Source organism: Prionailurus viverrinus, chromosome E2 (genome assembly GCF_022837055.1).
Source record: "Prionailurus viverrinus isolate Anna chromosome E2, UM_Priviv_1.0, whole genome shotgun sequence".
NCBI lineage: Eukaryota > Metazoa > Chordata > Mammalia > Carnivora > Felidae > Prionailurus > Prionailurus viverrinus.
In genome coordinates, this window is record NC_062575.1 from 44,779,566 (window position 1) to 44,805,217 (window position 25,652).

General features: G+C 54.9%; 2 protein-coding genes across 4 annotated transcripts in view; one reads left to right on the forward strand and one right to left on the reverse strand.

Moving 5' to 3' along the window:
* Positions 1-4: 4 nt before the first annotated feature.
* On the forward strand, positions 5-1,786 carry TMEM147 (transmembrane protein 147). The gene is made up of 7 exons (XM_047836959.1): positions 5-219; positions 288-357; positions 801-860; positions 946-1,082; positions 1,212-1,296; positions 1,383-1,504; positions 1,588-1,786. The coding sequence occupies exons 1-7, from the start codon at positions 143-145 to the stop codon at positions 1,709-1,711; spliced, it is 675 nt and encodes a 224-aa protein (XP_047692915.1). The 5' UTR covers positions 5-142; the 3' UTR covers positions 1,712-1,786.
* A 2,921-nt stretch (positions 1,787-4,707) lies between these two features.
* Positions 4,708-25,652, reverse strand: part of ATP4A (ATPase H+/K+ transporting subunit alpha) — a 108,998-nt gene continuing 88,053 nt past the window's right edge. For all 3 annotated transcript variants that reach the window (XM_047836740.1, XM_047836739.1, XM_047836737.1), the window contains 21 exons: positions 17,298-17,438; positions 17,152-17,211; positions 16,529-16,732; positions 15,260-15,373; positions 14,779-15,031; positions 14,265-14,533; positions 13,431-13,629; positions 12,935-13,044; positions 12,720-12,854; positions 12,059-12,251; positions 11,111-11,286; positions 9,815-9,951; positions 9,577-9,727; positions 9,315-9,483; positions 9,069-9,223; positions 7,820-7,943; positions 7,266-7,411; positions 5,831-5,964; positions 5,368-5,469; positions 5,185-5,276; positions 4,708-4,949 (listed from right to left, as the gene is read on the reverse strand). In XM_047836740.1, the coding sequence (XP_047692696.1) occupies positions 4,921-4,949; positions 5,185-5,276; positions 5,368-5,469; positions 5,831-5,964; positions 7,266-7,411; positions 7,820-7,943; positions 9,069-9,223; positions 9,315-9,483; positions 9,577-9,727; positions 9,815-9,951; positions 11,111-11,286; positions 12,059-12,251; positions 12,720-12,854; positions 12,935-13,044; positions 13,431-13,629; positions 14,265-14,533; positions 14,779-15,031; positions 15,260-15,373; positions 16,529-16,732; positions 17,152-17,211; positions 17,298-17,426 (3,081 nt within the window). In that variant the 5' untranslated portion in view covers positions 17,427-17,438 and the 3' untranslated portion in view covers positions 4,708-4,920. The remainder of the gene's footprint in view (positions 4,950-5,184; positions 5,277-5,367; positions 5,470-5,830; positions 5,965-7,265; positions 7,412-7,819; positions 7,944-9,068; positions 9,224-9,314; positions 9,484-9,576; positions 9,728-9,814; positions 9,952-11,110; positions 11,287-12,058; positions 12,252-12,719; positions 12,855-12,934; positions 13,045-13,430; positions 13,630-14,264; positions 14,534-14,778; positions 15,032-15,259; positions 15,374-16,528; positions 16,733-17,151; positions 17,212-17,297; positions 17,439-25,652) is intronic.

The following is a 25,652-nucleotide window of genomic DNA, read 5'->3' on the forward strand; positions in this document are numbered from 1 at the left end:
TCAGCGCGCCGGCGCCGGCCCGGCCTCGCTCCCAGAAGGCCGCGCGGGTCGCGGCGGAGGCAGGTGGGCGCCAGCCCCGCGCTCGGGCACCAGGCCGGCCGAGGAAGAGACCCGCGCCCCGCGGGCCCCGGCGGCCGGCGCCATGACCCTGTTCCACTTTGGGAACTGCTTCGCCCTGGCCTACTTCCCCTACTTCATCACGTACAAGTGCAGCGGCCTGTGAGTGCGGGGCAGCCGCGGGCGGGAGGGCGGGGGACCGGGCCAAGCCTGACCGCCCGCTCCTGCAGGTCCGAGTACAACGCCTTCTGGAAGTGCGTGCAGGCTGGGGTCACCTACCTATTCGTGCAGCTGTGCAAGGTGAGGGCCCCCGGGCCCCCCTGAGAATACCCTGGAAAAAATGGGCTCTGGAAGGGGCGGAACTTGGGGCGAGGTCTCCAAACAACTTTTGTATAGCACTTTAGTAAAATTGAGAAAACTCAGTTGTGTGGTGGAGTGTTTTGTATTTGCAGGAGCCGCGAACTAACCCCAAGGTCCACACAGTGCTGCTGACACTGCCGGGGTAGCTATAGCTAGCTCCGGCACCTCCTTGCCTAACCCGATCCCCTGTGACCACCACGGAACCCAAACTTCAGACCCCTACCCCCTTGTCTCCCCTGATCCTGTCATCTTGCCCGCCTCTTGCTCCCTTTCCACAAGGGTCCCTGAACCCCCAGAGCTCTACCCTCCACACCCACGCTAATTTCCTGCATATCCCACTGGGTTATTCCCCTTACTTTGCAGTGATCTTTCTGTTTTCTCAGATGCTGTTCCTGGCCACTTTTTTTCCCACCTGGGAAGGCGGCATCTATGACTTCATTGGGGTGAGTGGGACAAGGGAGGGGGCAGGAGTGTAGGAGTGGGGCCCCCTGGCACCTGTGCTCACTCAAGCCTCAACCTGACCCACAGGAGTTCATGAAGGCCAGCGTGGATGTGGCAGACCTGATAGGCCTAAACCTTGTCATGTCCCGGAATGCAGGCAAGGGGGAGTACAAGATCATGGTTGCTGCCCTGGGCTGGGCCACCGCCGAGCTCATTATGTCCCGGTGTGTGCAGCAGCCTGGAGCCCAGATTCCTAAGAAAGGATACCTGGGTTCTGAGGAGGTGCTGGAGGGTGGGGGCTCAGACTCTGGGTGCTGAGGGTGCTGGAGAATCCCTCCCTTTGCCTTCCTCAGCTGCATCCCCCTCTGGGTTGGAGCCCGGGGCATTGAGTTTGACTGGAAGTACATCCAGATGAGCATCGACTCCAACATCAGTCTGGTACAAAGTCTTGTTCTCCCACACACCTTTTTGCTGGTGGCTGTACTCTTCCCAAAACCTGGTCCTGACTTCCCATCTCCCTGCAGGTTCATTACATCGTTGCATCTGCCCAGGTCTGGATGATAACACGCTACGACCTATACCACACTTTTCGGCCAGCAGTCCTCCTACTGATGTTCCTTAGCGTCTACAAGGCCTTTGTCATGGAGTGAGCTGGGTGGGGTTTGATGTTGGGTCCAAATGGGGGTGGATTATCTATTCTCCTTTCCTCATTGTGATGTTTCCTTACAGGACCTTCGTCCACCTTTGTTCCCTGGGCAGCTGGACAGCACTGCTGGCCCGAGCAGTGGTGACAGGGCTGCTGGCCCTCAGCACCCTCGCCCTCTATGTCGCTGTTGTCAACGTGCACTCCTAGGCTTGATGTCTCAGACATTCACATACCCTTTCCTGGCCTCCAGGTTTCTGTGAAGTAAACAGTATTTGGAAAGTTGTTTCTGCCTCCATCTTTCTCTCTCTCTCGCTCTCTCTCTTTGGAACTATCTACCAATACCATATTCACTGGGTTCTAGAGGCCCTTGTTCTGGCTTTGAAGCCAGGTAGGCTAGGAAACTGGCCAACACTGGTTTGTCCTGTGTTCTGCAGCAGTTCCCCGGCTCTTCCTTTTTCCAGGATAGACTGGGGGCTTGGAATAGATAATCTTTGAGCAGTGGCAGGGAACAGGTGATAGAAGGGAGCTAGAATCAAAGAATATATTTCTCAGAGGCTTTTCCTCACAGCCTGGGCCCTTCCCTGGCTGCTTACCTCCTAGACTCTCAGCCCTAATCTCCTCTTCCAATCCACCCTTCATATGGAGGCCAAGGGGATGTATCTGAAATCCCAGTTTTATTAGTGCATCCTCCTTGCTTACAACCTTCTGGAATTCCCCATTGCATACTGAACAGTCCAACCACCTGAATTCTGGGTTTGGCCCTTGGGTGGCAGACTTTTATGAGCTCTGAGGTGCTTTGGTTCAGTTCTGTAGCCCTCAGATCAAATCCTGGCTGGAGTCTTCTTAGTATGGAGTACAGAGACCACTGCAGCCAACTAGCACAGCAGCTGAGCCCAACTTGGGCATCGTCCTGGATGCTGCCCTCCCTACCTCTTGTTTCACAAGTTCTTTGGGAACTTCTCAGGTGTAGTCGGAGACCAGCCTCATTATTCAGAGGGCAGAGAAGAAAGAGGCAGCCACTCCAGTTGGTCGGTGGCAAGTTTAATAACGGAACTTAAACATACAAGGCTTATCTTGTGGCTGCAGGATGACTGGATCTCTGCACCCACCTGCCAAATCCCAAAAGTTTATATATAGAGGTTTTAACTGGATTCAGTCACATACTATCTAATACCACATCAGTGTCAAGGCTATATCCTTGGGTAGCATGTGGGGTGGGGTGGTGGAGGAGAATGCACATTTCAAGGACTGTGGGGGGGTGAGAAGACTCCCAGCTCACAGGTCAACCGGTCAAGTTCACGTGCTCTCCATTTCCTCCAGCACCACCCCAGGCTTTCCCTGTTCTAGGGGCCAGCCGCCTGCCCCGTTCCCTCCCCATCCCAGAGGGGATGTGTCAGAAGCAAGGCTTTAATGTCATGTTTATGTTCCACTTTGATGCAAATCCTGCCTGCCCAGGAAGGTGCTCTTCAGTGCTGGTATTCCCACAGGGATCTCCCAAGGCCTAGGATAGGGTAAGTGCCCCCTAGGCAGTCTCTTCCCTCCAGGCTGTCAAGGTCCTGCCATAATGTTGCTTAACCCCGGGCTTAGGAAAGCACTAAGCACAGCTGTGCTAGGAGTCTTGATGTGTTCAGAGGGAGCATTTACCCTCAGGTGGGGAAACCACCACCTAGCCCTGCCACCTCTTTATTGTCCCTAGTCTAGACGGTCCACAGGTGTCTTGGAGGGGGTGGGGAGTGACTGATTGGTCACAGAGTATATGGGCACTCCTAGCCCAGCTGGGTAGATCTTTGATAGCATCTCTCTCCCACACCTCCATCCCAAGCCCCACCTAGCCTTTGACATGTATGGGGACGAGTGAAAGTTGCAGAAATGACTATTCAACAACTATTTGCTGAGCAGAGACTCTGATCCAGGGCCACTGTCGGTGGCCAACTATCTGTGGATAATCCCAGCTTTTATGGGGCTCGGGGAGACCAGAACGGTTGGGCTGAGATGGAGGGAGCACAGGCTAGATCAGGGCGGTGCTGGGGGGCCCAACCTGGGGGACAGGATGGGTTCCCTGGAAGAGAGATGTGAGCTGAGAACTGAAGGATGAGCGAATGGGGCAAGGGGAAGAAAGCAGGTGGCAAAGCCTGTGCAAAGGCCTTGAGGTCAGAGAGCAGGCCTGGCTTTCCAGTGAAACGAGAATTGATTGGAATAAGATCGAGGCGGCTTGTGAGGCTGGAAGCCAGCAGGGGCAGGGAGGAACCATGGAGAATTCTAGGCCAGGGAAGGGCAGGGAGTCCAGGGCTCACTGATGGGACATGTTTGGAGGATCGCTGGGCCATGTGGAGTGGGAGAACCAGAGACAGATGTGGAAGCCACTGCAGATAGAACAGGCCATGGGGGCAGCGGAGTGGGGGCTGTGGTGAGGAGGAGAAGCCTGGGGTCCTGCCAGAGAGACTCCTACTAAAGAACCAGGAAGAGAGGTGAGGAAGGGGACGGGGTGGAGGGGCGGATGTCAAGGCAGTGTCGAGCAGTTGGAGAGTTAACTTTTCAGGGGAGAGGGATGTGAGGACGAGACCTGTGACTTTAGCCTCCAGAGTCGGTCCCACTGCAGCGGCAGAAGAGTGAGCAAGTGGAACCGGAGTGGAGACCCCTGTGAAGGGAGAGGCGGGTGTGGAACGGTGCTGCTTGAGGTGGAAAAGATGTTGACACATTCTGTCAAGGTGCCGAGGGGAGAATGAGAATGCAGGCTGAGGAGAGAGACCAGAGGTGGTGTCTAGGCTAGGCTAGCAGAGGGGCAAAGGCATCACTCCTGAGGGTGCCTGTCTGTGGTCATGTCCAGCTCGCCTGTAAATGCTGTCACTCTAGACAAAGGGATGGGAATTCATTTCCCCCAGGAATGTTTAGTGAGTACCTACTACACACTAGGCTGTGTCCTAGGAACTGGAGATACAGACCCGAACAAATAAATAGCTGCTGAGTTGTAGGCTTGTGGGAGGTCAAAGGGGATCACGAAAAACACTTAGGACAGTGCCCGGCACAAAATAAAAGCATAGTCAATGTGAGCTGGTTTATTACTATCACGCAGCACAAGTGTGTTGGAAGAAGAGCCCCAGGCAGCCCTCTTGCCAGCCTGGAGTGCTAAGGACGGCCCCCCTTCACAGGAGCCGCAAGCTCCCACCCCCTCCTGAAGCCCCCACCCCCTCAGAGGACTGGGCCCAAGGACTGCTCTGCCACGGGGGCAAGCTCTCCGCGGATGGGGAAGGGGAGTGGGGATGTCCCGCAAAGTTGGGGTGCCATGGGCTGCAGGAGCAGACACAGGTGGTGCTAGGGCTCTTGATTGCTTGATGTTCCGGTGGCTGCCCAAAGGGTCCCGTGCCCCCCACCTCTGCTGTGGGGGATGCAAGGATGGCTTGAAGGCCGCGGTCCCTCTAATAGTAGAGCTCCTGATCCCACCAGCCTGGGAGAGAGAGAAAGGAAAACAGGGAGGTGCTCAGAGGTATGGATCGGTGGAGGTTTGATACGGAGGGTCAAGCTTTGCACAGTGGCGGTATCGTAGCCAATAAGGTTTATCCAAGGCGTGATTATTGCTGATTGATACGGAGGGTCAAGGGTTTGGAGGTCAAAGACCAGAGCAGCTGTTGTGAGAATGTTCCAGCCCCCCCAACCCCCTGGCCTCCAGTCTCCACACTCACTCCCTGGGCAACAGCGAACTCCAAGTTTCCGGATCTCGTCATAGACGAAGATGAGGAGGCCAAAGGGCATGGGGACCAGCCACCACTGGTACCTGAAGGCACAGGCGGGATGGCGAGGTGAGGGCTACCCTCAAGTCTGTGTCCCTGTGCCCATCCCTCCACTCACAGCTCACAGCCCCTCACCGAATGGGCATGAAGTTGAAGATGTTGGGCATTCCGGGGCAGTAGCACAGGAAGCAGCCGATGCAGACCTGGAACACGATGGCAATCACCAGGATCCTGTTCCTGCGGGTGGGCGGGAGGGGACGGGCTCAGAATGGCGGGTTCAGAACAAAGGCCGTGGGGAGCTGGGGACCAGACGGAAAGCAGGGCACTGCAGGGTCAAAGGACGTCAGCTGGAGATGTTCCAACAGTGGACGCTGGCCCCGTCCCATCTCCCCTTTGGCTGAGGAAAGCAGAGGGGCCGGGTGAGAGGCAGGTGGCGGGAGCCAGCTATAGATAAGGAATGGTAGCGCCTGGCACCCGCACATGCGCAAATTGGTGCTGGTGTTTGCTGGCTGCAGTGAGCCCTAGTCAGGATCTGGTGGGAGCTGGAGCCAGGGCTTGGAGGGTAGGGCGGGGCAGGGGCGGGGCCGGCCGGGGACACCTGAAGAAGCCCTGCTGGAAGGCAGAGAGGCGGCGTGTCTTGCGGATGAGGACATCAGCGATCTGGCACATCTCGATGCTGATGAAGAACACGGTGTAGCAGGTGTACTGCTGGTACAGGCGCTGCCCGAACGTCTGTGGGCCAGAGGGGAGCAAAAGCATCCTGAGCCCAGAGGGAGAGGCTCTGCAGTCAGCCAGGCAGTCAGGGCCTGGGACCGTGAACCCCTGACTGCTCTTTCCCTTACGTCAGAGGCTGGAGTGGGGGAGAGGACGGATACGAATCTGCCAGGTTTGCAGGACCAAAGAATGTGGGGCCTAGACATCTTGGTCTCGCAAGCCCGGATGTCAACACCTGGGCACGTGGTAGGTCAGGCAATTGCTTTCATGATGAAAGGAGGGATGTAGAACCTTCCGGACACCCACAAGAAGGCACCTGGGAAAAGGGAATCGGGCTCCTAGGGCAGAATTTGCAAAGTCCGGTGACTCCAGTGCCCAGGCAGATGGCAAAAATGAGTGAAGTAGGCCAGAAGAGCCTATGGGGAAGAGAGCACGTGCCCCGTTTAAAAGGGGAAACCACTCTTCAGACCATTTCTTCAGTGTAACTATTTATAATACCAGCTAGTTGTGCCAGGAACGCTAACTCTGCTTCAGGTACCACGCGTCTCACATGTATATCTCACTTAATGCCCCCCGGTAAGCGTAGGAGGGAGACTGGTGGTGCTCACACTTCAGCATTTCTGAATCCTCAGAAAGGCTGGTTATGACAGACTCCCAGGCCCCACCCCCAGAGGCCTGGGGTGTGGACTGAGAATTTGCATTTCAGACAAGCTCCCAGGGGATGCTGTCGGCCGGAGGACCACGCTGTGAAGTCCCTGAAGTAGATATTAGTATTATCTCCACTTACAGATGGGAAGACTGAGGCACAGAGAGGCAAAGCAACTTGCCCCGTGTCACACAGCATGTGAGGAATTGTGGCAAACCATGAATCCAGGCAGTCTGGTTCCAAGGTCTGCATTCTTAACCGTGATGGCAGATGTTTAAGGAGAATATCCTGACCTCTAACACCGCAGGGCACACTAAACACACCTGCTAACCGAATCGAGCCTCTCCGGGCTCCAAACCTTCATGAAAGCCCGCCACACGTGCAAACACTCTGTGTACGTGATACTGCAGTGACAATAACAGAATAGGGGCCCGGCTCCACACCAGAGATGATGTGCTACTGGAGGGCAGGGAGGGGACATCTGCAGCTGTGACCATCAGCGGCAGGAGTTTGGAGCTCAAGACAGTGGTGGGAAAGGGCCCAGAACTGGCAGAGAGTCTGGGATGCTCTGCCTGAGCTCAATCACACGTGGCGGATGGGGTGTGGGCCCACCCACAAGGTAGGTGGCACTGGAAATGAGGGCGACACGGGATGGGGTGGGGCGAGGGCTCACCCACTCCTGGCCGTAGCTGTCTTGCAGATCCTGTAGGTGGTGATTCTCCCAGTATGGCCGCAGCCCCACACATAGCAATGGGAACCAGCCCTCCTGGGCCATGGCCGTAAAGTAGTCAGTGAAGCCGGCAAATGATTGGATGGCACCTGGGGGAGATGCAAAGAGACACAGACAGAGACATGGAGAGAGACAAGGACATTGAAAGGTAGGGACACAGAGAGGAACAGAGACACAAACACAGGGACACAGACAGTGACAGACATGGAGAGACACAAAGACACGGATCCCAAGAGAGATCAATAGGGACGTAAGAGACAAGGCACAGAGAGAGACAGAGACACACACCCAGAGACAGGGTCATGTAGAGCAGGGCCAGAGACAGAGAAGGGACACAGGGAGGGATCATGGCAGACACAGACTCAGAGAACAACAGAGACCCAGGATCGAATCCAGACCCCAGGATCTAGAACAAGCCAGAGCCCCAGTTAGAGACTCCAAGGCAGGTGAGCAGCCCCGCAGGGAGCCCCAGGCTCCCTGGCTCCACGGGCGCTCACCGATCTGGAAGTAGGAGTAGGCAGCCAGGGGCTCGTTGACCAATCGGTCGCGCTTTGGGTTCCGGGGACGCAGATGCATGATGTCACTCTCTGCCTTCTCATATGCCAGGGACACAGATGGGAACTGGCCAGGAGCAGAGGGAACTGGGGTTAAGGGTTTGCCTGAGCCCCTGTCCACTACCTGTTGGGGTCCCCCTCCCCCCCACCTCCTGCCAGCGGACAGAGATAGGACTGAGGTTACGAGGCAGGTGACCACACAGGCAGACCTGCCTAGACAGCACGGATCAGCCAGTCCATCCAACAAAGCAATGTTTGGTCCATCCCTCCAACAAAGGTGTGTTGTCTTGTCTGGTCCACATCCCTGTCCACATGTGACCTGATATCCACCTCCATCAGAACATCTGGATTTACCTCCACTATTGCATGTTCTTGTTCTCTCTCTCTCTCTCTCTCTCTCCCTCCCCCACCTTCTCTCCCCCTCTCTCTCTCCCCCTTACTGTTTCTTTGTCCCTGTCTCTGTTCTCTTTCTCTGTGACTGTCTCTGCTTTTGTATCCCTGTGTTCCTATCTTTCCTTGTCACTATCTCTGCATCTCTTCTGTCTCTGTGTCCCTGTGTCCTCCTCCCTATCCCCCACGCCATCTGTCCATCACTGCAGAATGGCAGCAGAGTATACTGATCAAGAGCAGAGTCCCTGGGGCACCTGACTACCTGGGCTCGAATCCCAGTGTGCCACTTATTAGCTGTGTGACCTGGGACAAACCGCTCGACCTGTCTATGCCTCAGTTAGCTCATCAGTAAAATGGGGGTGATAAATAAAGCCCATCCCACTGAGCGTTTGTGAGGACAAAATTAATTAACACGTGTCTGGCCCAAAGAAGGCACTTAGGCAAGTGCTGTTGAATAAATAAGTCAACGTGGCCATGCATCTGGCTGCAAGCATCCCTGTATCTGTGGTTCTTTTTCTGTCTGTCTGCCTTGGGGCCTGACAGTGTTTAGCTGTCAAGGCTGTTGAAGGGTGTCTGTCTGTGATCCAACTTTCACCAGATATGTGTGTTAATGTCTGAGTCCACGTGTCTATGCCTGACTGCCCACCTGTGTGTCCACATCTGTGGTTCTGTCTGGGACTACCTATCTGCCTGCCTGCATATCCGCATCTGCCTGTCTTTGTACACACGTCTGTATCATTGTGTCCAAGAGTGTCTGTCCGTGGGCACTGCACGGGTGGGAGCGTTGGGGCTGTAGACTCACGATGTCAGTGCAGAGTTCTATGAAGAGGATGGTGATGCAGCCGAGGGGCAGGGGCACACTGACAGTAATGTAAATGAGGTACGGCGTCAGCTCTGGAATGTTCTTGGTCAATGTGTAGGCGATGGACTTTTTCAGGTTATCAAAGATCAGCCGGCCTGTGGGGTTACAGAAGACATCTCAGACTCCTCGCTGCCCAGTTCCTCCTGTGCCCACACTGCCTCCCCCAGTCTCCAGCCCAGCTCGGACCCTGCTCCACGCCCGTCACAATGGAGGCAAAGTTATCATCCAGCAGGATCATGTCAGCCGCATTTTTGGCAGCATCCGAGCCAGCAATGCCCATGGCCACGCCGATGTCTGCCTTCTTCAGGGCTGGGGAGTCGTTCACGCCATCCCCTGTCACAGCCACGATTGCACCCTGCAGGGAGTGGGTGCGGGTAAGGGGTGGTCAGTGAGAGGCCAACCCAGGGCCAGCCCAGCCCACGGGCCGCCTTCCTCGGCAGAGTCGTACCAGTCGCTGGCAGCTCTCCACAATCACCAGCTTCTGCTGGGGACTGGTGCGAGCAAACACCATCTCGGGGTGAGTACGCAGTGCCTCCACCAGCTCAGACGGGTCCATGTCCTTCAGCTGCATGCCATTGATGACGCAGGCACGGGCATCCCTGGGAAGGAGGTAGGAGGGCATCACCAGGGCCTCAGTCTGCCTGGGGTGTGGAGAGAACCATGGGGGGTGGGCAGAAGGGGCTTACTTCTTATTAACTTGGTCCAGAGGCACGCGGAGGCGGGCAGCGATGTCCTCCACTGTCTCGCTGCCTTCTGAAATGATACCCACACTGGCTGCAATGGCCTTGGCTGTGATGGGGTGGTCACCTGTCACCATGATCACCTGTTGGGGAGGGGACCGTCAGACCCTTGTTGCCTTCAGATCAGCCCACTCTCCTCATCCTCCCTGGTGGACATCTACTGATACACTCATTCACTTATTCAACCAGTCGTGACCACCTGCTGTGTGCCTGGAAAATGTCAGGGACAAAGCAGACAGACAAAAATCTCTGTTCTTGTGGAGTTGGCACTCTACTGTGGGAGACAGAAAATAAACAAAGTAAAGGAATGAATGATACAGCATATTAGGAGAGGGGAAAAATTAACCTGGGTAAAGGGGATGGCAAATGTTGGGTGGAAAAAGTGGTGTCAATTTTAAGTGTGTCCAGGGAAAGCCTCATTGAGAAAGTGACATCTGAGCAGAGGTCTGAAAGAGGTGAGAGAATTGGCCACATGTAGAACTGAGGGAAGAGTGTTCGTGACAGCAGGAACAGGCAATGCAAAGACCCTGGGGTACGAACATGCCTGAACTGTTGGAGGAGTCGAGGGAAGACCAGCATGACTGGAAAGCGGTAAACAAAGAAGTGAGGCAGGGGGGTGGCTAAGCAATAAGCTTAGAAAGGTAACAGGGCCAAGCTCTTCTAGGGACTGGGTCTTAGAGACCATGAGAAGGACATGGCTGTTGCTTGCTCAGTCTTGGCTCCCCAACTCTTGATTTGTCTTTCAGGAACCATCCCCCACCCCTAGAGTTGAAGTGAGGTCTCTAGCCAAGAATGGGCAAGTAAGCCCAGACCTAGCCAACCGAGGCATCCCACCCCTAGCCACAGTGACTGGTTCAGGGAGGAACATGTGACCCAATCCGGGACAACAGCAAAAGAGGCACTCTTTTTCTGTGGGGTGGCTAAACAGGTGGGATGTCGGTTGGAGCTGCTGGGGGGTGGTCATCTTTGTCGACCAAAATGGAGGGACTGCTTGAGAATAAGGCCATCAGAGAGAGAAGTAGAGCCAAGACATGGAGAAAGGCAAATTCCTAATGACACTGAACTTCTAGATCCAGCTGTACCTGAAGCTTCATTCCCCAGAACTTTTCAGTTTCATAAATCAATATATTCTTTTTTTGGTTCAAACCACTTTCAGGTAGTTCTCTGTCACAGGGTTTGTCACCCCCAAATACTGCTAACTTCTGTTCTCACCCCTGCCTGCTCCCCTTCCTGGTTGCATACCCGGATGCCTGCTGTGCGGCACTTGAGCACAGCATCAGGGACGGTGGCCCGGGGCGGATCTATCATGGATACAAGTCCCGCAAAGCACAGGCCACTGGTTGGAAAGTTCATGGCCTCCACATCGAAGGCGTAGCCGGGAGGGTAGTCCTTCTCACTCAGGTAGAGCTGGCAGAATCCTGACCAGAAAACAGGGGAGTCAGAGAGGGGTCCAGGAAGCCCTTCTCCAGCAAAGCCAGGTGATGAGTAAAATAACAAGGCCCCTTGTACCAAGCACCTACAGATGCCTGACCATCATCAGATGGCTGAATACTTCATTCACATGATGTGAGTCTATTATTACAACCCACCTGTGAGACTGTTAGCATGCTTATGTTGCAGATAAGGAAACTGAGGCCTAGAGAGGGGCATTTCTTGCCAGCGGTCCCACACAAGTAGGATAAATGATCCAGGATTGAACCACAGGTTTGTGTCTTCCAGGGTTGAGGCAGGGGTTAGGGAAATTTAGGAACCGGGACAAAATGTTGAGGGAGATCAGAGGTCAGGACAAGGATTGGGGAGTCTTGAGTTGAGGCAAGGATTGGAGGTCAAAGGGTCAGGAGGAGGACACTGACAGGTGGATGTGAAAGCAGGTCAAGGTTGGGGCAAGAGCTGGGAAAAATCAAGGGATGTCAGGTCAGGAATGGGAAGGTCCCAGGGAAGACAGGTGGGAAGGAGCTGGGTCAAGATAGAAACTGAGGATGGACAAGGGTCAGGACTGAGACAGGGAAAGTCAAAGATGAATGTGTGCACTTGGGCAGGTCAGCTGTGAGCCAGGGATGGGAAAGGTCATGGTCAGGGCTGGGTGGGGAAGGTTGGGCAGGGAAGATTGGGCAGGGTCTGTGCTAGCTCCTCCTCACAGATTGGTTTACCATCTACTGTGGGGGTCTCACAGAGCCCTGGGGGTCTCACCAAGCACGCGTTCACCCAGGCCTCCCAGGCTAAGGTAGGCAGTCTGGAAAGCCTCCCGCCACTGCTCGTCCAGCGGCAGCTCCTGGCCCTTGATGAGGATGGAGCTACAGCGTTCCAACACGCGCTCAGGGGCGCCCTTCATCACCAGCACGTGCCGGGGGTCCCGCGGGTCCTCCAGTGTGTGGATGGACAGCTTCGGGCAAGGAAGGGGACGGTGTTAAGGACCAGGACAAGGGGGCGAGACTTGGGAGAACGGTGGGGTTGACCGCGCTGGGGCGCAGCCAGAGGAACCTTTGGAGGGTGCAGCTTGGCTGGGGGTGAGGGGCTAGCGTGCCGGACAGGTCTTTCGTAGAGGCTGAGGGTTAGGGACGCAGTAAGGAGCCTGAGCGCAGAGAATGGATAGAATTATGGTCGGTGTTGGTCTGGGACGGAATTTGTACTGCGAGCTACCCCCACGGAAGGCCTGAGAGCTGACGGTGAGCCCCCAGCTAAGGGGCTGGAGGGGGGGGGTGCGGGGGGGGTTGTGGGCGGGGCTTGGCTAGGAAGGGGGAGGGAACTAAGAGAGAAACCCTGCGGTAGGCCAGCCCCGAGTGTGGGTGGGGCCTGAGATGGGCGGGGTCCTCCCTGTGGGAGGGGGGTCTGGGCGGGACCGGGCGCACACCTGGAACTTGTTGGTGGAGTTGAAGGGGATCTCGCAGACTTTGGGGAAGCGCTCACGGTAGCCCATGGCGTTGCCTAGGGTCAGCTCCGAGAATTTGAGCAGCGCAGTCTCGGACGCGTCCCCGATCACGATGCGCTGGAAGCGGCGGCGGGTGTCAGGGGCGAGCCTGGCTGCACCAGGCTCCCGGGATCCCCCGGAGTACCCTATGGTCTCACCTTGGGCACCGGCACCGCGTCCTGGCCCGACTTGAAGGCAGCGCGGTTGCACAGCGTTAGCACGCGGCATAGCGCCCGCCACGTCTCCGAGGACTGGTCAAACGTCTGCCCTGCAGGCCAGGCGTCCAGGCTGGGGCCGCGAGGGGACTCCTCGCGGGCCCCAGACCCGGAGCAGCGCTCTCCCATACCAGAACCGAGTCCCTCTCTCTAGATTCAGGACAGGGTCACCTCCCAGACCTGGGTGGGACCCAAACCCCTCCTCATACCCCAGGACAGAGCCTTCTCTCCAGACCCAATACTGAGTTTCCTAGGAGACCCAATACCAAGCCCCTTTGCAGACCTAAAGCTTCACAGACCCTTGCCCCGATCGGGATGGAGCCCCACTCCATTAATGCAGATCCCTCCCCAGACTCCCTTCAGTAACCTCAGAGCTCCCTTCCAGGTCTCTAGCGTCTACCAGATCCTGCCCCAGCCCCGTCTCGTTCGACCCCCACACCTGACTGGTCTTCCGTAGTGTCAGCCGAGTGGATGTGGTTGTCAAACCAGAGATGGGACACAGTCATGCGGTTCTGAGTGAGGGTCCCTGTCTTGTCAGAGCAGATCACTGATGTGGAACCCAGTGTCTCCACTGCTTCCAGGTTCTTGACGACACAGTTCTTGCTGGCCAGTCGCTTGGCTGTCAGGGACAGGCAGACCTGGGAGAAGGGGTGAGAAGCGCAGGTAGGGGGCCCCATCCTTGCTTCTAGTCCTTCCCTTCTCTCACAGCACGGGGAGCCTGCCTCCCAGCCACAGTACTGTGTACACAGCATTCCTCGGCAAAACCCATGCTTTTCTTGCCTCTGTTTTTTCCGGCCTGTGCTTTCTTCCACTTGGGACACCTCCCCAATCTGCCCAGACAGACATAACTAGGCCCCTCTCTAAGCTGCCCAGGCTGAGGTTCTGTAGGTTCTCTTATCAACACAACCAAACTGAGAAAACAGACATCCTCTGAACCTCCTCTGGGGCTGGTCTTGGACTGGGTGCTAACTGTTGAGGGCTGCCCACACTGGACCTCAGCCTCCTCCTGTCAAGGATGCGTCCTGTTCATCTGTGAGTCCTCAGTGTTTGGTATAGGGTATGGCCCAGACTAGCGTTGGTGAGTGTTTGCTGAATGGATGGATAGATGGAGAGACAGGGGGTGGGGAGGATGGTTGATGGGAAGGTGTGTGGGTGGGAAGTGAGGGGGTGGTAGGACAAATAGGGAGACGATGGAGGCAACCCTGGATGAATGAACACACAGATGGACGAGCCTCTCAGCTCTCTGCACCTCTTTTCTGTCTCCCCAACTCACCGTGACAGTGGCCAGCAGCCCCTCGGGCACGTAGGCTACCACAATGGCCATGAAGAAGACCATGGCCCGCAGGAAGGTGTAGCCAATGCACATGGCCACCACAAAAAATGTGGCGCCGAAGAGGATGGCCAGGCCTGCGATGATGTCCACAAAATGTTCGATTTCAATAGCGATGGGGGTCTTCTCATTTTCTACTCCCGATGCCAGCGATGCAATGCGCCCAATGATGGTGCGGTCACCTGTGTTCACCACCAGGCCCTGTGCCGTGCCTGCAGTGGGGCCAAGAGGGCGCCTCAGGGACAGGTGGGCAGCAATGGGGGTGTGCACACAGTGTGAACTGCAGAAGGGGAAGTCATGGGAGATAGAGGGGCAGGATGCCCCGAAGAGGGGGTGGTCATGTGAGGTGGGCAGGCAGTGTGGCTTCATACATGGCAGAAGAAGGGGAGTGGAGGCAGCCGTGGGGAGTGTGGAGGCAGCGTGGTCAGCCGGGGGGGCGGGCAGGGGCCTCACAGACCTTCAAGGCACATGGTGGAGAAGAAGGCGATGTTGCGGGTCTCCAGGGGGCTCTCGTGTGTACATTCGGGCGAGCGGGTCTGCGGCTCAGACTCTCCAGTCAGCGAGGAGTTGTCCACCTTGCAGCCCTGGGCCTGGAGGATCCTGATGTCCGCTGGCACTCGGTCCCCGCCTTTCATCTCCACCAGGTCGCCCACCACAAGCTGGTCTGCATTGATCTGGAACTTGTCCCCATCTCGGATCACAGTTGCTTGCTGTGGGGCAGGGGCACAGGGTTGAGGTGGGCAGGGGTGGGGGTGGAGGCCACTGAGTGCAGGGGAAGGTGGGGAGATGCAAAGAGGGAGCTGTGGAGGACCTATGGGCGGAGCGGGAGGCTACAGGCTGGGAGCAGGTTGGGCCTGGTGGGAAGGCCCACACAGACAGACGCCAGGAGCCTCCCTGCGCCTGCCCGAGTGCACACAGGGAACTGAATGGGGACCCACCTGGGGCACGAGGTTCTTGAAGCTGGCAATGATGTTGGTGCTCTTAAACTCCTGGTAGTAGCCAAAGCAGCCGGTGACCACGACCACGGCGATGAGGGCCAGTGCCAGGTACAGCTGGGTAGAGGCAGGAAGGGGGCCAGGCTGATGAGAAGGGGCCGGAAGATCCCTGCGCGGGGGCGCCGGCTGCTCCCTGTCCCCCGGTGTTCTTGGGGTCACCCCTGTGGTTTTCCCTGCTTTACTAGCCACCACATGCACTGTTCCCCGTGGCCTGTGTTCCCTGTCCCTGTGTTCTCCACGTCCCACATTCAGCTTCCCTGTATTCCCAGTGTCATGTACCTATATCCCATATTCTCTGGGTCCTGAACCCTACATCCCCCATGTCCCCATATCCTACGACTTGTGCCCTGTGTCACCATGCATCCTTTCCTGCGTCCTTTTGAGTCCTGCATTCCACATGTCTGCTGTCCTCTGTCCCCTCATGTTCTCATGCCCTATAGTCCCTGTGTTACAAGTTTCGTGTTCTGTGTTTTCATAATCTGTGTGCCACCTCTATGTGCCCTGTGCCCCAAAGTGCACCCTCCTGTCCCCATTTCCATGTTAGTATGCTGTCGATCTTATGCTTCATATTCTGTGAACTCCACGATCATGTTCCAAATTCCAAGTCCCTATGTCCAACGTCTCCCCATGTCTGTGTACCTCTAAGTCCCCATCTGGTGGCACATGTCCTATGACTTTCAAATCCCTGTCAATGCCACACGTCCCTAAGTTCCCACGTCTCTTGTTCTGATCCCTGTCATATATCCAATGTCCTCTTGTCCCACATTTCAATATTCTCTGTCTCTGTGCTTCCTTGTCTGCTTCATGTCTCTCTAGGCACTGTATCCTGAGTCTTCTGTCCCCTATGTCCCTATGCCCTGTGTCCCATGTCTGAGTCCCATGTCCCTTGTGCCCTTGGTCTGTCCTGTGTCTTCTGTTTCCCAAGTCGCATATCTTAAGTATTGTATTTCTACGTCTTTGTATCCCCACCCGTGTCCTCCATATCTGAGATACATTCTCTGTGTCCCCTGTGACCTGTGTCATCGGGTCTGCCCCATATCCCAGTATCATTCATCTCCCCCTCCTCTTGCCCCCCGTGACCTATGTCTTGGAACTGCATTTCCACGTGTCTGTGTCCCCATCCTGTATCCCTCGCGTCCTGAGTCCATGCTCAATGTTCTCTATCCTCCAGTTCCCTGTGTCCCGCGTCTGCCCACAGCAGCTGCTACTCACATTGTCGTCGGTGGTGAGGTCCCCCTCACTGGCCTGGATGGCAAAGGCAATGAGACAGATGGCAGCAGCCACCCACATGAGGCACTGCAGACCACCGGCCAGCTGCCGGGCGAACTTGACATACTCAGGGGTACCACGCGGCGGCCGCAGGGCATTGGGCCCATCCCGCAGCAGCAGATCCGCAGCCAGGCTGGCAGTCAGGCCCTGGGGACAGGGCAGGTAGTCACAGTGGCTTCCAAGGGCTTTCGTCTCACCACACGCTCCTTGGTGGGGGTAGCTCTTCTGTCTGTCTCTTTCCCCTCTTCTCCCCTCTGTCTTGTGCCTCTTCGTTTCTGTGTCATCCTTGCCTCTGTCCTGCCTCTTCCCCCTGCCCTCCACCGAGTCTCTCTCAATTTTCCTGCCTGGTTCTCTCTTCCTGCTGTCTCTGCTCTGCTTCTCTCTCTCATCTGCCTCTTTGTCTCTCTCTGTCTCTGCCTCTCTGCCTCTTTTTATCTGCTTCTCCTACTCCATCCCTCTCTCTATTTGGCCCTTTCTCTCTAATGCATTTCTCCCTTTTCTTCCTCTCTCTCTCTCTCCCTCTCTCCCCTTCTCTGCGCGCACCCCTCCCTCTGCGCCCAGCTCACCTTGGTCGCACTGGTCTGGTATTTCTGTTCCAGCTCCGCGACTGACAGCTGGTGGTCGTTCTGCGTGGTGGGGGCAGGACAGTCACTGTCCAGCTCTCACCGGCCGCACTCCTGCCCCCCACCCAGCCCCCTCGCCCCCTGCTCACAATCTCCATCTCCTTCTTCATGTTCTCCAGCTTCTCCTTCCTCTTGCCTCCTTTACTGCCTGCCTTCTTCTTGCTCATCTTGGCTGCCATGTCCCCACCAGGGCCAGGACCCAGCTCTACTGAGTACATCTCGTAATTCTCCTGGGGATGAGAGGAGCGGGGAGGCATCAGATCCCACTGAAACTCCTGCCTCCAGCCTCCAGCCTCCCGACCCCTGACTCCGGGCCCCACTCACTGCCTTCCCCATAGTGCCTGGTGCAGCCACCCTCCTTTGCCGAGACAGAGCCTAGGGTCTGGACTGGCCCTGATATACCCAGGGAGGGAGGAGGTGGAGCAAGACTGCCCCAATTACAGCTGATTGTGGGGCTCCTTGGGGTGACCTCCAGGCCTAAGCAGCTCAGGTATTACCTACTGAGCTGCCCCAACCTGCCCAGACCCATCTCAACCTGCCACTGAGATCAGGGGACCACTGAGGATGTCCATCGTAACAACAAGAACAGCAAACATACGGTGTTCATCATGTGCCAAGCACCGGGCTCAGGGCTTTCCTGTATTAACTAATGTAACCTCACAACATCCCTTTGAGACGAGTACTATTCTTTCCTCTCCCTACCACAGAGATGGGGAAACTGAGGCACGGGATGGTTAAGTCACTTGCCTGTTGTCCGCAAGCTCGGACGTGGAAGGGTCAGGACTCAGAACCAGGTGGGCTGGCTGCAGGGTCCTCTTCCAGGCCACACTGCCCATGCCTGACTCCTGGGGGGGGAGCGCGCTCACAATGGTTGCTGTAATAGCTGTCGTTTAGGGAGGACTTCCTGGTTCTGGCTCTGCCCAGTGTGCTTTGTGTGAATGTTTCATTAGCTCCTCACCCTATAAAGTTATGTTCTCTTACTGGCCGCCATTGTACAGATGAAGAACCCAAGGCACAGAGAGGTTAAGGACTTGGTCTAAGGCTGTGATGACTAAGTACCAGGGGCAGGATTCCAGCCCAGGTCTGACCCCGGAGCCTGGCTCTCGTATGGGACCACCAGTGAAGAAGCCCACAGTTCACATCAGCAGTCGGTGGCAAGTGTGAGCCAGGCCCTGCACACATGTGACCTTGGGGGTCCCTGCAACAAACCCCTGTGCGGGCGGCATTAACATTCCCGTTGTGCACAGGGGAAACCAAGGCCTGGAGAGGTTCAAGGGGGTCCCGGAGGTGCCCCGCACATCCAGCCGTAGCCATTACAGGTGCTCCCATCTCCACTCCAACCTGCCCGCGTGGGGAAACCAAGGAACAGAGTGGGAAAAGACGTCTCCAAGGATCCCGGCTCGATCTTGGTTTTGGTGCCAGGTTTGAGGTCCCCCGGGCGGGCACCCCTGTGGGCAGCAGTGAGGATCTGGACTGCTGGAATGGCAGGTTCTTGATATCTCATGCTTGGCCTCACAGCACGGACGTGTATCTCAGGCCAGGCACGGGTATATCTGATAAGATAATTGCTCTGGCGACGTCCTTTTCTCCTGAGGCAGGTCACCTGGGAAAGTTTAAGCTGTTGAGCAGCCCAACCTCCTCCCCATACCCACCCAGCTGGTCATCCCATCTCCTGCTACAGGGGACCCCCAGAGAGGAGACTGGTGGGGTGAAGCCACACTGAGTGCCCTTACAATGAGTCTGCTTGCACTGGGGGCTTCAGCTCTCTGAACCACACATGTGAAGCACTTTGTGTCACGTCACTCCTCTGCTTACAACTCTCCAGGGGTTTCCCTTCTCGCTCATAATAAACTCTCAAGTCATTCCTGACAGATCTTGCCCTGGCTCACCTCACCTGGCTCAGTTTCTACTGCGGCTCAACAGGCACTGGCCTTCTTGCTGCACTTTGTACAGGCCAAGGTCATTCCTGCCCCAGGGCCTTTGCACTTGCAGATCCTTCTGCCTGATGCTCTCTTCTTTAGAAATCTGCATGATTCTTTCTCACCATCAGGTCTCAGTTCAAATGTCATCTCTTCAGATAGTCCTTCCAATATTTCACCCTGATCAGGCTCCATGCCCTTGACACTGCTTTACTCACACCCCTTGTCCCAACCTGACACTGTATTTTATTCTCATTTGTTTGCTGTCGATCTTGTCACACGAGAAGGAAGACTGTGACTTGGTTGTGTTTGCTGCTATACACACAGCACCCAGAACAGTGTCCTCAGACACACAGTAGATGGTCAGAAGACACTGTTGGATGTGGAATATTCATTAGCAAAAACGGAGTATTGGGCAGGCCCTCAGGAAGTCTCAGTCACTGGGAATTCCTTGGTTCCCCTTGCTCTCTCTAGCCCTTCCACCCTGCCCACCAGCCCCCTACCTCCGAAAGCATCCAGAGCCTGGGGCAAATATGGTTCAGGACCACCACAACCTAAGTCACAGGTGGAGAGCCCAAGACACAATCACTGGCAGCAGATGGCTGACCCCCGACACGTGCAGACCTCTGTCATAATCAGGGACTGTCTTCCTCTAGTCTCTGTTCCATTTGTCCCTTTATTTTCATTTCTTAGTTTTACTATGTTCCTTTTCAATGTTTTATTTTTAAATATTTCAGACCCACACGTTACAGGGAGAAAATGAATACCTGCCTACCTTTCAGCTAAATGGAATGATCTTATCAGTTGGTGGTTTCTAGAGGAATGATAGATGACACACAGAGACAGTGAGAGCGAGAGAGAATAGATTTTTTTTTAAAGCTTGGGCTGAACCACTTGAGAGTAACTTGGAGACGGGATGCTCGTTTATCCGTGGACATGTAGGCACGTGTCTCCCACAAATATGGACACTCTCTTACGTGACCGTGGTCCAATGGTCAGATGCAGGACGTTCACACTGACATGACATTATGAGCTAATCTAGGGAACGTATGTAAATTTCCTATTTTCCCTCTCATGTCCTTTTCGTGGTCCGGGATCACACTTGACATTTTTAGTTGCCGTGTCTCCTCAGTCTCCTCCAATCTGTGACATTTCTTTACTCTTTCCTTGTCTTTCCAGACCTTGCCATTTCAGAAAAGTATCGGTCCGTTATTTTGTAGAATTTCCCTCAGTTTGGCTTGGCCGAAGGTTCCCCATGATTAGATTCAGATCATGTGCTTTTAGCAGGAACACAGCAGTGATACACGCCCATCTCAGAGCGTCGTGGCAGGATGGGCCTCATTTATGAGCCTTTAAGTGATCTGGACCGGGGTAGACATTTGGAGGATATCCAGAGGCTTAGGGAATGACCAGAGGGCTATTCTATGATCTCTTTATTTTTCCACGCAAAACGCTGTCACAGGCACAGCTGGCACTCGGTAATGAAAACACAGTCACCGCCTGAGCCCCCACCACATCCGCAGCCGGCCACTTAAAGAGGCTGCTGGCCCAGCCCCATGGCCTTGTCCGTTCCAACTGTTCAGTGTCTGGCCATGTCCACAGTTAAATACTTTCACTGCCCCCCCGCCCCTGGCGTCACTCCAGGTCTGTGTCTTGTGGGAGTCTTTCCTCGTGCATTTATTCTTTCATTGTGCATCCAAATGACTCTGACCCTGTTTCTGGGGGACACAGGCTGTGGCCCACAGGCAGGATCTGGGTAAAGCAGGAGGTGTGCTGTTGGGACCCGGAGTGGAGTCTATCTCAGGCTGATGGGCACCTCCCGGCACAACTTGGGGGCAAAGACGTCTCATAAGAAGGTTGTAAGTGTGACACCATCTACTGAACACAGTAGGTGCAAGATTTCTTGGAGACGGAGACACACAGATCACTGGAGACTTCTTCAAGAACAATTAATGGTCAGAAGTGATTTTTTTTTTTCCCCTGAGAAAGAGAGGGCAGAGGATAGACTTTTAAATGGATGGTGAATGTGGAGTGGGTTTTAGGGGGTCTCCTGGAATCGTGACCACACACACTCTTAGGGACTCAGCACCCTACAAGTCCTGATGGGCTCAGACCCCTGGCCGCGCCTCCTTCCCACATGCCTTCCCCTGTCAAGCTTTGGGATGCAGCCCACGCAGCCCCTCTGTTTACCAAAATTGTCATTTCAACATCTTGGCACCTGAAGCTTCTTCCACCGGAAACACTCCCCCTACACCCTCCCCACATTCAGCTACTTGTCTTTTGTGCTCCGGCACAGATGTCCTTTCCTCTAGGGAACCTCCTTGGACCACCTGCCAGCTGGATCAAGTACCTCCCCTGGGCTCCCACAGGCCTCTGGGCTTCCCCATCCCAGCCCTGACCCCTCTGGCCCATAATTCCTCCATCACAAGCCTGGCAACTCTCGGCCGGTCTCATTTCCCCCTGCCTCATGAGAACAGGATCCACGAAGTCTCAGTCACTGCCTTGTGCCCTGTATCACCCAGCCCAGGGAGTGTTTACTGAGTGAAAGAACTCACTGTGACCGTGACGTTTGGTCTGTGTTTGGTCTCTCAGATAAGATAGTGGATTCAGCAATGTCCTTCGCCTCATGGGCAGGTCACCCTTCCCCCCCACCCCCACCATCTCCAGGCCTTGGAAGACTGAAGAGAGGGGCAGAGCAGGCAGAGAACCTTGCTTTTTGCTCCCTTTCAAGCTGGTATAGGAGCCACAATGGGTTTGGCAGAGACATGGTCTGGCCCCAGCCTGGCTAAGCTGGCAGCCACATCTCCCGTGTTCTACTCCTCTCCCACTTTCGTCCAGATGTGGGAAGGTTGACCATCCTCAGGAAACTGCCAAGCTGTCCTTATCTGGGATCTTAAAATCACATCCAGAATCCAACCATGTCTCCCTACTCCGCTCCCATGCTGGTTCCATCTCCATTCCTTCCTGCCTGGACATCACAGCAGCCTCCCTCCCAGTCTCCCTGCTCCCATCGTCTGCTCCCCATCCACAGCCAGAGGGAGCCCGTGAACCCCTGAGGTCTGGGCTCTTCTGGCTGAACCCTTCAGTAGCTCCACCTGACTCTTGAAAGCAAAGTCCGCACAATGGTGCCCAAGGCCAACGATCTGGCCTGTGGCCTCCCAGACCTCTGCTTCCCCCACTCCAGCCACACTGACTCCCTGCTGTGCCTCAGACCCAGCAGACAGCCTCCTGCCTCCTGCCTTAGCATGTGCCCTTTTCCTCCTCTGGGAATGCTCTTCCTCCAACACCTACATGGCTCCCTCTCTCCCTCCATCAGGTCTTTGCACAAATGTTACCTTCCCAGGGGCGCCTGGGTGGCTCAGTCGGTTAAGCGTCCGACTTCGGCTCAGGTCATGATCTCACAGTCTGTGGGTTCGAGCCCCGCGTCGGGCTCTGTGCTGACCGCTCAGAGCCTGGAGCCTGTTTCAGATTCTGTGTCTCCCTCTTTCTCTGACCCTCCCCTGTTCATGCTCTGTCTCTCTCTGCCTCAAAAATAAATAAAGGTTAAAAAACAAAAAAAAAAAAAACAAAAAAAAACAACAAATGTTACCTTCCCAGTGTGAGCTCCTTGACTAGCTGAATTAAAACTATGACCTGTGATCCCCCTGCACCTCTGTCTCAGTTACCTTCTCACATACTATGTAATTGCTCTTATCTATTGGGTTTCTTGTGTGTTTTCTGAATCCCCCTGATAGAATGTGAACTCCATGAGGGCAGGGATTTTTGTCCGTTTGTTTGTTTGTTTGTTTGTTTGTTTGTTTGTTTGTTTTAGAGAGAGAGCTACAAGCGGGAGTGGGTACAGGGAGAGGGATAGAATCTTAACCAGGCTCCAGTGGAGCCTGGGGCGGGGCTCGATCTCACAATTCTGAGATCACAACCTGAGCCAAAATCAAGAGTCAGCTGCTTAATGAGCCACCCAGGCACCCGTGTTTTGTTTTGACTGATGGGAAACAGCAAATAGGCACTCAATAAACTTTTGTTGAAAGAAATAAAATAAATCTCAGGGTCCCAGAGACATGTATGTGGCAGCAATCCTAGCCACAAATACTAACGTGGACACATGGTCCTGCCTTGGGATGCTGTTCTTTGTCCGCCAAAGACACGCTACCCCAACATAAAGCAGAGGGGCAGACTCAAACAGACACAATGACAGGAAGCCCAGGGCAACAGTGACACTTGTTGAGAGCTCACTGCCCTAGCCCTGCTGTAAGCGCTTGTGTGAGCTCATTTCATCCCCAGAACAACCTTATGAGGAAGGTACTGTGCTTATCTCTATTTTCCTGTGAAGAAACTGAGGCCCAGAGAGGTTCTATGACTTGCCCAAGGTCACACAGCTAGGAAGTGGCAGAGGCAGGATTCGAACCCAAGCAGCCTGGCTAGAAAGTCTTCCTGTGTGAACACACAGGATCACAGCAGACACCATTTCACAGAGAGGCCTCACGTTAAAACTATACTCTGCTTGATGATTTATGGGATATTTATTGAGCACCTACTAGGTGCCAAGCACTGGGATTTGCAGTGAAATAAACAGTCACGGTCCTGCTCACACCCCAGCAGGAGGGGCAGCATTACTAAGTAATCAGGCAAATGAGTATTTACTGGCAAACTGGGAGAAGAATATGAAGCAAAATAACAGGGTACTAAGGAGAGAGGCAGAGGGGACGATGCTGAATTAGACTGGGTATCACAGAGGGGTCTCTGAGGTCCTTAAGGTCCTAAGGATGAGGAGACGCCAGGAGTAATCTAGGAGAAGGAACAGGAGAACAAAGGCCTTGATCTGGGAACAAGGTAATACTGAGGGTCAGCAAGGAGGGGAGGCAGAGAGGCTGGATAAGGTTAGTGAGGGGAGGGTAGCAGAACGTGAGGGCAGGGGGTGGTTCTCGTGGGGCCTTGTGGACCAGGAGGAGGAGTTGGGATTTTTTGTCTAGGAGCAGCTGAAGGCATTTGAGGTCTGATCAGAAGAGGAGCACGTGAGGACTGAGTTTCAAGGAGATGCCCCCAGTTGCCATGTGGAGGACGCTCAGGGGGGAGACTGGGATGAGAATCCGGGGCAGGAGGCTGGGGAAGGGGCTTGGGGAGAGGAGGGGGCAGCTGGGGGAGGGAGGCTCAAGGAGACCTCCTATGGAGACATGGGCTGGGCCCAGAAGTACCTGGCCTGGGGGTGGTGAGGCACCCGGAAGAAGAGGTAGGTTTAGGGAAGTGCTAAAGCCTGTGTAGGAATAAGGGGTCTTGGAGCTTCCAGGAGAGGCTGCAATGGGGAAGGGTGATGAGGGCCTTGTGGGGCAGAAAGGGTAAAGGGAGATAAGGGAGGTGAGAGCCTCTGGCAAGGGTGGGGAGGAGAGCAAGGAGGAGAGGGCAGGGCCTGGACTTGTTCTGGGAGCCACGCTATTAAAGAAGATAAAAGCACAGTCTGAGAGGTATGAGGAGAACCAGGAAAGGGTGGGCAGTGGGGGGTCAGGAAGCAACCGAAAAGGGAGCTTCTAGAAGGGGGATGGGTTCAGCAGTGTTTTGCCTTCTTGAGTGTGCCCAGAGCCCAGCACAGAGCCCAGTACACAGCAGATGGTTCACTTTCTGCTGAATGAAGGCATGCATGGATGGGCTAGTTGAAGACAAAGCTCACATAGATACAAACCCTGAGTTCTTAAGGGCTGCATTTTGTGACTAGGACAGGCCAGCACCGCACTCCCCACCCCTGGATGGGCCGCTTGAGAAAAGTGGAGTTAGAAAAGGTATTCTTGGGTGGAGAAGTGTACAAAAGCTCATAACGGGGCTCAAAAGCCAGGGATGAAGGTGTGGAAATTAATGAAGGCAAACTTCGTTTAAAATGTTAGGCCAGAAGGGGGAGCTCTCTCACTGTACCACTCCAGGTCAATTACAGGAAGTGTCAATTACAGACCCCAACAGGAGACTCCTCCACAGCGACAGGAAAGAATCACAACTACAGGCCCCAGGGGGGAAAGATGCACAGTGCATCTCCTACAAGAAATCAACCACCCCTGCAACTCAGCCAATGAGAAACACCTTTTCTCCAATGGACTGGTTCAAAACAACCCCTCCCAACTTTCTCCTCCTTCTCCATAAAATAACGGTCCTCTCCTTTGTTTGCTAGATTTGCCTATGGTTTTGTCATAGTTTGCATGTCCCAAATTGTAATGCTCTGTGTTTTCCTGAATAAACCCATTTGCATTGGTAAAGTAATGTTTTATACTTAAGGTTAACAAGGGGTACAAGCCTCTTGATCCAATCGTCCAATCCCGGAGCCAAAATTCGTAGGTGGTGGGGGAATGGGATTTCTTTGGTTAAAGTTTCTTCCAACTTCCAGCCAACTACAAAGGTGGAATCAAGAAGTGAGGCTAGACCACCCTAATCAAGACAGTAAGAACGTCTCTGTCCACCACCGTCAGCCAGTCCATAAAGAGCAGAGGAATGGGGCGGAGCCAGCATAATCAGGACGGTGTAACTAACCAGGACACACCCCCTGTTCAC

Excerpts from the sequence above, each read along its gene's own strand:
- TMEM147 (XM_047836959.1), top strand. The coding sequence starts at position 143 with ATGACCCTGTTCCACTTTGGGAACTGCTTCGCCCTGGCCTACTTCCCC. Across the intron at positions 1,297-1,382 it reads TCGACTCCAACATCAGTCTG|GTTCATTACATCGTTGCATC; the intron begins GTACAAAGTCTT and ends ATCTCCCTGCAG. Across the intron at positions 1,505-1,587 it reads TACAAGGCCTTTGTCATGGA|GACCTTCGTCCACCTTTGTT; the intron begins GTGAGCTGGGTG and ends GTTTCCTTACAG.